The sequence below is a fragment of the Vipera ursinii genome, assembly GCF_947247035.1.
Source record: "Vipera ursinii genome assembly, chromosome: 4".
Classification (NCBI taxonomy): domain Eukaryota; kingdom Metazoa; phylum Chordata; class Lepidosauria; order Squamata; family Viperidae; genus Vipera; species Vipera ursinii.
The window spans coordinates 33831511-33844181 of NC_139514.1; the positions used below are offsets into that span (position 1 = coordinate 33831511).

General features: G+C 35.5%; 1 protein-coding gene across 2 annotated transcripts in view; it reads left to right on the plus strand.

Moving 5' to 3' along the window:
* The window catches only part of ALCAM (activated leukocyte cell adhesion molecule), a 112364-nt gene that overhangs the window by 81850 nt on the left and 17843 nt on the right, over nucleotides 1-12671 (plus strand). For both annotated transcript variants that reach the window (XM_083361371.1, XM_083361372.1), the window contains exons 4-8: nucleotides 1422-1486; nucleotides 3931-4018; nucleotides 5696-5878; nucleotides 7970-8097; nucleotides 8473-8602. In XM_083361371.1, coding sequence (XP_083217497.1) covers nucleotides 1422-1486; nucleotides 3931-4018; nucleotides 5696-5878; nucleotides 7970-8097; nucleotides 8473-8602 — 594 coding nt within the window. The remainder of the gene's footprint in view (nucleotides 1-1421; nucleotides 1487-3930; nucleotides 4019-5695; nucleotides 5879-7969; nucleotides 8098-8472; nucleotides 8603-12671) is intronic.

Sequence of the window (12671 nt, forward strand, 5' to 3'; positions counted from 1 at the left end):
CTTTCTAGGTTCTATAATATCTAAAGATTTAAAATGGACACTTAACATCAAAAATGTCATCAAAAATCACAACAAAGAATGTTTTTCCTGTGCCAACTCAGAAAAATCAGACTGCCCAAGGAGCTCCTAATACAATTCTACAAAGGAATTATTAAGTCTGTCATTTGCACCTCTATAACTGTCTGGTTTGGAACTGCAACCAAACAAGACAGATGTAAGCTTCAGTGTATAGTTAGAACTGCAGAAAAAAACAATTGCTACCAGCCTGCCTTCCATTGCGGACCTGTATACTATAGAACTAAGAAAATATCTACAGACCCCTCACATCCTGGACATAAAGTATTTCAATGTCTTCCATCAAGACAACGCTATATGGCATTGCACACCAGAACAACTAGACGCAAGGACAGTTTTTCCCCCATGCTGTCACTCTGCTTAAGAACTAATTCCTACAACACTGTCAAAATATTTAGTAAAGATGTATTACTATGATATTCATCTTTCCTATTACCTATCCTTATGTCTATAACTTTGCTGCTTGTATCTTACAATTTATATTGGGTTTTCTTTAGTATCCTAGTATGATTTATGTTGTTTGCTTAGCTAGTACTCTATGACTAAGTGTTGCATCTTATGATTTATGATGAAGTGTTGTATTTCATGATTTATGATTAATGTATTTTCATGTTGTATATGATCATGATTATCATTATTACTTGTGTGTACACTGAGAGCTTATGCACTAGAGGCAAATTCCTTGGGTGTCCAACCACACGTAGCCAATAAAAAATTCTTAGATTCTTAAATAAAGAATTCTTAGATTTGAGTTCTTTGTATAAATAATATCAAAATATAATTCTATTACAATCAAGTTTTCAGTTTTCAAGTTCTCACCTGATTTGATTCCATCCATGTTGAGTCCTCATTTAATTACTATAATTGGGCCTGGCAACTCTGTCACTAAGTGATTTATTGATAAGCCAGATATCACATGGCTGCAACTAACTTAATGACCTTACTTCTGTGATGTTATTAAGAAATCATCTGAAGTCATTAATTCAGATATCATGTGAGTGTGATTTGTGATTTTTGATTTTATTGCTGGCTTCTCCATTGATTGTACTTGTTGGAAGCCAGCTGTGAAGTGTGCAAATGGCAATGACTGTGGGACACTTCAAAGGCTGTAAATGCTCACTTGTTGAGAAGCGCTCAATCTCCATTACAGGAGTTCAGGAATGCTGTGATCCTAGTAAGTGCAAGGAAGGACTGTAAAATTACTTTCTCACTGCTGTAGTAACTTTGTATGGTGACAGGCAATCATTCATTGAGGACTGTCTATATGTGACTCAGTCCCAAGTATTTGAAAGTTGAAATATAACCCAAGTCTTTATCATTTTCTTTCACTAAAAACAAAAAAACAGAGCAGCCATCACAGCCTGAAATTGTAAATCAAGCAGAATTTCTAGAAACAGAAGAGCTAAAACTGGTAAGTGAGCTTTTTTCCCCCTGTTAAATACCTTTAAGCTGATCTGTTATGTCTTGGAAAACAGAATAGAAAAGGGACCATGGCAAAAGGGATACTTCAGTCCACAAAAGGGGATGGAGATTCAGAGCAACTCCACGTTAATTATACTAGGTATACGTTCAGTGGGGGAATTGATTCCATGGGCTTTCAGAACTCTGTTACAGAAATCTAGGTTGTCTTTGTTTCTTGTGTTTGCCAGCCTCACAGAGCTTGACAACTGTCTTATTTTGCTGGGATTTTTAAAAAAAGAATTTAGTATGTTAAAGGCAAGGATTATGTTAGGACTTAAACAGAAAAGCACTAGCATTAGATCTTCCCATGCTACATATCACATCAGCCAGCAAACAGAAAACAATACAACCATAAAAAGAAGCATTTAAATAAAATAAAATAAAATAAAAAATAAAAAGGCTTTGAAGGCAGACTGCATTCTACACAAATTGGCTACATTTTACAGATTGTACATAAATGCAGTTTTCTGCATAGTGAAACCTATTTATGGAATAATTTGCTGCTAAACCTAAGATAGCTCTTGAGGAGGATGCTCAAATATATTTTATTAGGAAAACATTTCAAGTGGAATTATTTGCTACATTTTGCAATCGAAACCTTTATAAAGCTTTATTTGTGGAATTTATACATAGAAAACAGTTGTGCTATCACCACCTTCCCTTCCTAGGTATAATAGTAGGTAGTCCTCAATCTATGGCCATTCATTTAATGACAGTTCAAGTTTACAGGAGGCATTGGAAAAAGTGACCTATGACCTATCCTCAAAGTTACAATCATCACACAGTCACATGATCACAATTTTGGCAACTGGCTCTTATTTACAATGTTGCAGTTACTTGTGGTAGAAATTTGCTACCTACCAGCCAGCTTCCAAGAAGGAAAGTCAATTGGGGAAGCAGCACTTGCTTAACAACTATGTGATTTACTTAACGACCATGCAGGTGATTTGCCTATCAACTACAGTAAAAGGGAACATATAATTGGATCTAGTCATATAGATGCATCACTTAATGACTGCATCACTTAATGACCAAAATTCAAGTCCCAATTGTGGTTATAAGTCAAGGGCAACCTGTATTATGGTTTAATAGGTATCTTACGTATTTATTTTTTAATTTCATGCAGGATTTTCTTTATAGCCAATGATATCTACATTTATTTGATTATTTCAAATAATTTATCCTTGTATCTAACGTTCTTTAATTTCTTATATTTCTTTCCTAGTATATCCATGTTCTCGTAGCTACACTAAGGCTAAATAATGAATAGAGAGGATGTGAGGACTGAGAAAAATGTGGTCCTCCAGATGTTGACGTTCTCATAATCTCTAATGATTAATCATGCTGTTTAGAGTGAATTGGAGTTGGAATTCAAATTCCTGCCCTTGATTTATATGTATATGTGATCTGTCTATTATATAAGATCTGGGATATACAACAATTGATTTAAAAGCTTAATGAAATGAAGACTTGCAAGACAAAAATGTAACAGGAAAGTCTTCAGACATCCCATATACTGTATAAGGCACAGCAGAGCAATTTAGTGTGAATCCCATATTAGTATATTGGAATTGTAACTGCAAGAAAAGCACATCATTTGCAGCACAATTACTACAATCCCTTCTTGTGAGGAAAGCTTCTTTTATAATCGTATACAGAAATAGATGTGTTGGGAATAATAACTTTGTAAGTATACAGGTAGTCCTTACTTGATGACCTAACTGGGACCAGAATTTCCACTATTGAGTGATGTAGTTGTTAGATGAAAAATGACGTGACCACATCTTTTAGGGATCACAATTTCGGCAGTCCTGGTTGCAGTTATTATGCTAGGACCTCCCACTTCTGCCCTTCCATGTTCACTCTGCTTTAAACTATTCCCCACACCTGCCTACTGCACTCACCCATCTCCGCCTTTATGTTCCACCTGGATCCCCCTGCTTCACTGTCCTAAATGTCCTGGTCTCTGCTATCCCCAGCACTTTGTACTTTGCTGCTCCTGCCAACCCATCATCCTTAGTTTGTCACCCTGCCACAAATATATCTTCGATATCTTTTTTTCCTGCTGCTGCTGAGATGGACCTGGACTGGCCCTTGGTGGCAAGAGCAGCAGAACACAGGATATAGATGAAGAGATAGGTGGATGAGAAGTTGAAGCATATCCTTCTGTTGTAAATGCAGGTGGTCACTCTAATTTTGATCACATGGCCTTGGAGGTGCTCCATGGTCATAATTTCAAGGACTTGATGTGCCTATCAATAGTTCAGTGCTATCATAACTTTGAACAGTCACTCAACAAACTTGGTTAAGTGAAGGCTATCTATTATGAACTAAAGAATATGCAATGTCCAGTAAGCTGAAATCCATAACCAAATTATGTATTTGAATTCTTAGCTTGGGGAATGTATTACAAGAGATGGTTATCCTGCAGGAAACATAACGTGGTTTAAGAATGGAGCTATTTTGCAACAGGCTGAAGAAGGTAGGATTTTGTATCTAGATGTTATTGCATGCAGTTTGTTTATCTTCACCAATCAGTTTAAAGTAAGTTATTTTAAGCATGGAAATCATTAGCTTTGTTAACAATGCTGCAATTAACATAGTAAACAATGATGGTTGAATTTTATTGTATTTTTATAATTTTTTTAAAATAATAATTATTGACAACAATTTAAAGTAGTTCTTTAACAGTGTTATCTAGGAGCCAGTATGATGTAATCTTCAAGTGCTGGATGAAAACGCTTTTGTTTTAGGCCTCCTTAGGCCCAAAACCAACAGGCTGATTTGGGGCCAATCACTCCCTCTCAGTCCAAACCAGCTTCAGATTCTTGTGATGAGCCAGCTGATAAGCCATACTTTTATTGCACCATTCATTCATAAACAAAGCAGTATAAAAAAACAAGTGCAGTGTAAAACTCAAATTGATCCTGAAACAACTATATGTTGTTTATACATTCTTTTATTTATTCTATAGTTCCAATTCTAATTCTTTTCTAATGTGATTCTGATTCTAATTCTGTTCTATTCTTTCTAATTCTGTTCTATTCTATTCTAATTCTGTTCAAATTCTAATACATAATTCTATTCTAATTCTTATTCTTTTAATTTTAATTCTGTTTTATGCTTTCTAATTCTTTTATATTATAATTCTGTTCAAATTCAAATTCTATAATTCTAATATTCTAATGCTATTCTAGCTATAATTCTATTCTTATTCTACATCTATTTTAATCTAATTATGTTCTATTCCAATTCTAATTCTGTTCTAATTCTATTCTAAATCTATAATATTCTAATTCTAATTCTTTTCTCGTTCTAATTATATTCTATTTCTATTCTAATTCTATTCACATTCTAATTCTGTTCTAGTTCTACTCTAATTCTGTTTGAATTGTAATTCTTTCAAATTGTAATTCTGTTTTTACTTTTAATTCGGTTCTGTTCTAATTCTAAAACTATTCTAATTGTAGTCTAATTCTTATTGTATTCTATTCCAATTCTCTTCTAATCTGTTTCAATTCTACATTTATTCTATTCTGATTCCATTCTATTCTAATTCTAATTTCTTATTCTTTTGTTTTAATTCTCTTGTAATCTAATTCAATTCTACATTTATTTTACTGTAATTCTAACTTTTAAATTCTAAACCAAAATTATTTAGCCTGTCACATTTAGATTCATTGCAATATATATTAGGCATTGTTTTCTGTTTGAGAAAGGGAGAAAATCTTTTACATTTATTACTTTCTTCTCTATTTACTGTTTGAATTCTCTGTCTTCCACATATATCTCTTGTCACTTTGCCTTATTGAGTCAGAGAAACGCCTTCTGTTTTCCTCAGAGGCCGGAAATGGAAATGGAAATTCCAGTGGAAATGGAATGTGGAGAACAAATTAAATTGCATGCAAACCTATCCTACGGGATCAATCTGCTTGTGTACATCGGTGACAAGAGGGTTTCCTGCTTGAATAAGGGTTGGACTAGAAGACCTCCAACTCTATTATTGTTATTTGGTTATTCCATTTAAATTAATAAATTTAGGATTAGACATACACAAACTTAGTATTACTTCCACTTGGATATCCTAAATAGAATCACTAGAATTTACAATGTTTGTTTGCAAATAACCTTGTGTAAATCATGCTTTTTCTTTTAAAAGCTGTTGTCATAGATGAACAAACAGATCTAGATAAAGCCAGTGGACTTTATACCATCAAATCTTCCCTAAAATATAAACCAATGAAGGATGACACTGGTGCACAGTTCACCTGCACTGTAACATATTTTGGGCCAAATGGACCAGAGATAATACGATCAGAACCAGCAGTCCTTGACATTTACTGTAAGTTCATGAATGGTTTACCACATTAAAAAACTAAAAATTTATTGTCAGATAAATAACTTCCTAACATAGATTTTGCACAAAAGATGCATTTCCAAAAATCAGACAAGCATAACATATTCATGTATATGCAGTTGTTTCCATTGTTTTGCCCTTCCCTTTTGAGAAAAGGTGTTTATTCCTTTAAGTTAAGAAGCAAGAGTGAAAACTGCTGTAACTTGTGCTTTCTAATATTTGACTTATAGCCAAAACCACCTACACAATGCAGTGGAATATTTTCTTATAAGCCTCTCAGTAGCTTTTCCCCAAATGGGTACTCTGTGAATATATAACAGCAGTGCTGAAAATTCTCAGCAATGTTCATGATGATTGCCAAACATGAGACAAAGAATATATATAATTTATCCTATTCTAGGTTTTGTTCATTTATGTAACACATTCTCAACTGACTAAAGAAAAATCAGGTTGCCACCAAATACTTATAAATTTACAAACTTTTTAAAGAGGAGACTAACTTATAATGAGATTTATTTGATTTCTTTTTTGAAGATGTACCTTCAGGCAGAATATGGTGCACTGTGGTTTTTATTTATATGTATGTAATTTTTATTTTATATATAAAAAGAACCTTGGTGGAGCAGTGGGCTAATGCCTCCTTAAGTAACACCAGCTGCCTGCAATTAGTGCAGGTTCGCATCCCACCAGGCTCAAGGTTGACTCAGCCTTCCATCCTTCTGAGGTAGGTAAAATGAGGACCCAGATTGTTGGGGGCAATTAAGCTGACTTTGTAATAATGCCGCTTGGGGTGTGTGTGAAAGCCCTAATAAGCAGGCATATACATAGAATGAAGGCTACTGCTAAGCTTGTAAGCCGCCCTGAGTCTTCGGAGAAGGGCGGGATATAAATGGAATTAAAATAAAAATAAAATAAAATAAATTTTAGCTTCAGTGTCTTTAATCTAATGGTTAAGACACCCATCAGAAAGACTGTGAGTACTAACCCTGCCTTAGGTATGAAGCCAAGTTCAGTAATCTTGGTCTAGTCATTTCTATCCTCCCTAGGCAGGAGGCAATGACAAACCACTTCTAAAAATTTTGTCAAGAAAACTCAGGAACATGTCTAAGCAGTGGCCAGGAGTAAACACTTACTCAAAGGCATGTGCACATGCACGCGCGCACACAGACACAGACACACACACACACACACACACACACACACACACAGAGAGAGAGAGAGAGAGAGAGAGAGAGAGAGAGAGTGTCTATTTAAGTCTTTCATTCCAAAATTCTGAACTGCAGTAAGGTTCTACAGTAGGGGTCTTCAAACTTGCCAACTTTAAAACTTGTGAACTGCAGCCCCCAGAATTCCTCAGCAAACCATGCTGGCTAAGGAATTCTGAAAGTTGAAGAAGTGAAGAAGCTTCTTGGATGAGGAGCAAAACGTCTTCAAGAGACAAAAAAACAAGAAAGTCCAGTTGCCTTTTGAAAAGCATCTTTGGGACAACCATGACCTGGATGATTGAGAATCTACAGAGATACAAATATTGAAGTTACCAAGTTTGGAGACCCCTTTTTTACAGTGTTGTTTCACATATATGAGCAGTGATGGCCAGTGGTTAGAATGCAGTTTTGCAGGCTAGCTCTGCCCACAGTCAGGAATTCAGTCCTGACTGGCTCTAGACTGACTCAGCCTTCCATCCTTCTGAAGTTGGTAAAATGAGGACTGAGATTGTTGGAGGCAATATGCTGACTCAGAGAGTGCTCTACAGCACTATGGAATGGTATATAAGTCTAAGTGCTATTTTTATATGCTGATTATGCAGTTACTAAATGGGAAGGTGACATAAGTCTTGAGAGCACCATTTGGAGAGGAAGAGTAGAAGCTCTGAATCAAGATTGCCACACTGGTAATTTGCCAGCTAAGACAGCCCGATATTTTGTCCAGACCACCTCAGGCTAGCCCCAGCACTTTTATTTGGCATAAAGTTCTTGATTCATAGAGCATCACTGCCCTGGCTTCATACATGTTTATTTTACCTATCTTACGTATTTGCGAGAGTCAGATTATTAACCAATTTATGTTGCTTTACAGATCCCACTGAAAAGGTTCAGATTGAGATTCTTTCACACAAAAAAACAATTAAGGAAGGTGATAACATTACCCTAAAATGTTCAGGAAATGGTAATCCTCCACCTCAGGAGTTCTTATTTTTCATCCCGGTAAGTATTGCTTATCTGTAAAACCTCTTAAATTTGGGAAAGACGCAATTTGGTTTAGACAGGAGGATCTCTTTCTCACACTATTCTGTTAATCAGTCTCACATCTTTCCATTCCTACCTTCCCGGTTATTTTTGTTTGTTTGTTTTTTATTCTAAATTTTACTCAGTTTTATTTTTAAAATGTGTACACTACAACAGTATACACTATTTCACTATGTGATATCATCAAGTTTACATAAAATTTATCAAGAAGACTGAAGCAAGAAACAATAGTAAAAAAAGCAACCCCTGAAAACATAAGTAAACTTCTGTAGAAGCTATACACAAAACCTTATTTTACTGTATTGCAAACTTTTATTTAACATTTTTTAAAAGGGAGAGCCGGGACCAATTCGAAGTTCCAGTTTTCATGTGTTGACTGATGTAAGAAGAAATGCAACAGGCAAATACAGATGTTCTCTGACTGATGAAAGTTTGATGGATTCCACAACGGTTACAGTACATTGTAAGTAATTTTCTTTCATTCTTTCTTGTAGTCGTACATCATTTTGTAATATATGCCAAGGCTTTTGCCACTTTTTGTCTCTTGATTAAATTATACATGGATGTTTCTGTCAGTTAGTACAAGTTTTTTTTTAAAAAAATCATATCTGATTTATTTCAAAAGTTCAGAGGTATGATTTTTTTCCATTCATCTCTTTGCTTTTCTCTTTTTTCCTCTAATGTTCTGATTTTGTTTATAACTGATATTCAGATTTCATGTGGAATATAAATATTTTCTTATTTTCTTATCTTTAACATTTGGACTGCTTAAAGCATAAAGAAAGAGAATATCGTATTATTCCACAGTTATAATATGGTGCTCTTGTTATTGGGGAAGTAAGGAGAGGAAGAGAAAGAGAGAGAGAAAAAGAGAGAGAGAGAGAGATTCTAGAAGATTAGAGACTACATTTGTATGTCACACAAGATGTATGGTTAGGATAGTCCATTGAAAGGGAGTGCCCTCATTATTTTCCTGCATTTTAGTGTTTCTGCATGTTAGGTGCCCTTGCTTATGAATATAATCCTATTTCTCCTACTTGCATTCCTTTATAATAGGATAAAATACACTATCAAAAATTGTAGTGAGGGTTTGGGGTTTATAGGAAATAATTCTTCATAAAGCACACAAAAACTCTCACTTCTTCACTTCATCTAGAGTGGAATGAGAATGTGGCAGAAATTTATTTCTGCTTGAGCTGATATACCCATAGGTTTTTCTCTCAGATAGACATTTTAGTTGCTTAATCATAGGATTTAGTTGATTGGTTAATAAATCTGTCAGTATGCTCACCAATAATAGTGTGTTTTTGAAGGGGAAAAACCCGTTTTTAGTATGTACATCCTTGTATCAAACTAGGAACATTCTTAATAGAGGTTTTAAAATACAATAAATAAATAAATATCTTCGTAACTGCTTCTTTATACTTACCACATATGTTTTGTATGTTTTCCTGGCCAGGATTTACAAATGGCTTTTGGTCACACTCCAAAAATAATGGGTGGAACAGGAAAACCCTAACAGGACAATATATATGAAATGTTTAATGTTGTGACTGTTTGGTCATATTTTAATAATTTTCTTCTTCTGTCCTATCAAAAGTTAACATTTTGCATTTTGAGACTTCGATCAAGGGGCTATATGCAGTCTCTGGGCCCCATCTATATGTCTGTCACACAGACACAGACATAGATTTCTGCTTATTGTGGTACCACTTAATTCAGAACTGCAACTCTATTTTACATGAAATTGATATTAATTTGGAAGTAGATTTATCATAGGAAAATAAGTGAAAATCTCAAGCTGTTATGTATGATAAGAAGATGAAGATAAAAGGTAAATGAAATTGTGTAATGCATTAAAAAGTAACTAAAAAGACAAACTTAGTTTCAACGTCTTTTTTACATCATGGTGACCAAAACTGGATGCAATATTCCAAGTGTTGCCTTACCAAGGCATTATAAAGTGGTATTAACACTTCATGTGATCTTGCTTCTGTCCCTCTGTTAATGCAGCCTACCACTGCATTGGCTTTTTTTGGCAGCTGCAGCACATTGCTGGCTCATATTTAAATGACTGTCCACTAGGACTCCAGGATTCCTCTCACAATTACTACTATTGAGTGAGGTAGCACTTATACTGTACCTCTGCATTTGGTTTTTCTTGCCTAAATGTAGAACCTTATTTTTTTCACCATTGAATTTCATATTATTAGAGAGTGCCTAATGTTCAAGTCTGTCAAGATCCTTCTGTATCTTAAGCCTATTTTCTAGAGTGTTGGTTATTCCTGCCAGCTTGGTGTCATCTGCAAATTTGAGGAGTTCCCCATCTATCTCCTCATCCAAATCATTGATGAAGATGTTGAAGAATACTGGGTTAGAATAGAGCCTGGGGTAGGCTCTTACTATTATCCCCTTCCTCAAGGTGTCACCCCTTCCCCAGTAATCTTTGTTTTGGGGTAGGTGGCAGAAGGCTTTTATATGAGAGAAGAGGCTCCTAGAAAACCTCTGCTCAGTTCCTCACATTCTCACATGTAATTCTATCGAGTCAAAATACATTTCAAGAGTTTAACAATAAATTTTGAATTGACATACAATAGCCTGACTCTTCTTTCTAGTTTTAAAAACACTGATAAATAAGTTTAACCACTTTATATATTTATTTTACTTATGCTTCCATGTCTGTAGATTTATTTATTTATTATTTATTTATTTAATTTATATACCGCCCTTCTCTCAAGAGACTCAGGGCGGTTAACAGGGCAATACGTAAAAGACAGATACAAAAGTTAAAATTATTAAAACATGATTAAACAATGCCCATAGTACAAATTTAAAATTAAAGTCATAATAACAAACCCACCCCATCCCCTCAGGCCAGGCCCGCTTCCTTAAAGAGATGGGTTTTAAGGTCGCGCCGGAAGGAGCGGAGGTCGGGCGCCATCCGGAGCTCTACCGGAAGATGGTTCCATAAGTCCGGTGCACCCACAGAGAACGCTCTCCCCCTGGGGGCCACCAGTCGGCATTCTTTGACCGGCGGCACCCTGAGGAGGCCCTCTCTGTGGGAGCGTACTGGGCGGAGGGAAGTTGACGCCGGCTGCAGGTGCTCCCCAAGGTATTCTATAGGTATCAATGCAGGAGGAGTCTAAATTGATAGAAAATTGATTTGAGTGTTAATAAATTAAAATGTGGTGGTTTTTAAATATAGCAACTTTGAGTATATTGATGATTAATGATCTAGAAATAACTTTAAAATTTTCAAAAAACTATAGTATATAATTTTTAAATCACTGAAAAAATATAGAAAGTAAAAAATCAACATAGCACTGAAGAATGTATCAAAGCATTTGTCTTTATTTTCAAATCTGAAAATGGGGAAAATCTTGTCATGTAATAGCATTGATGGTAAATACTTAGCATTTAGCACACTGGGCAGAAGAGTATGCCATTATACAATTTCATTTTCTTGTATAAGATAAAAATGAAAAATGTACCGGTAATAAGCTTCCACTACTCTTTCAGGGAAGTAATACTTTCTAACATTACTTTTGAACTTCCATCCTGTCAGTTGAGGTAATGCCCCCATGTTCTTGATTTTTGTTTTATACTGAAAATACTGCCTTCTAGAACCTTCACACCCTTAATATAGTTAAAGGTTTCAGTCAAGCCCCCCCCCCTTCCCCTTTATTGATTTCCTGCAGTCTCTCCTGTTTTGTCCTTCAGACCTTGCACCATTTTTGTTATGGTACAAATGATTTACAAAGCCAAAGACTTTTTATCTGTTCACCCATATGGAACTAACATTTTTTTTGAAATGAGGGGTCCTTGGTGCTCTCTGAGCTTGATTGTTTTCTTGCAGATGTTTCATTACCCAAACTAGTATCATCAGTGCTAGTATGGAGTGTGATTTGCTCTCAGTTTATTTTCTACTGGCTTTCCCTCTGATTGTTGGTGGCAGTGGCCTAAGACAGGGGTCTTCAAACTTGGCCCTTTTATGACTTGTGGACTTCAACTCCCAGAATTCCTCAGCCAGCTCTCCTCTGCTGGCTGAGGAATTCTGGGAGTTGAAGTCCACAAGTCATAAAAGGGCCAAGTTTGAAGACCCCTGGCCTAAGATGTTCTTTGGTGGCTTTATTTACTCTTGGCTTATTTGGCAGTTCCTTGATTGGGCTATTTACTTGATTGTTGACCCCATGTTAATGTTGGAGTTAATCTATGCTCCTCTGAGTGCTGGTTGCTGATGGGAAAGTGGTTTGGTATTTTTGTTCCCATTTTGGCTTGTTGATTTCTCTTTTGTGTAGTATGTAGATATTGTCTGTGTCTGTTTATCTGTGGATGGCTAATTTATCAGTTTTTTGCAACAACAATAATGAATATTGGGTGATCAGAAAAGATAAGCTAAGATAGGAAAAACAAATATGTGCTATGTGAACTAAAATTTACATAGTGTGTCAGTGCTAAACGTTTTCACAACAATGTTTTAACAACAAACAAAGTCAATTTGATGGTGCTGGAGGTGCTTGGTGAATGAATTA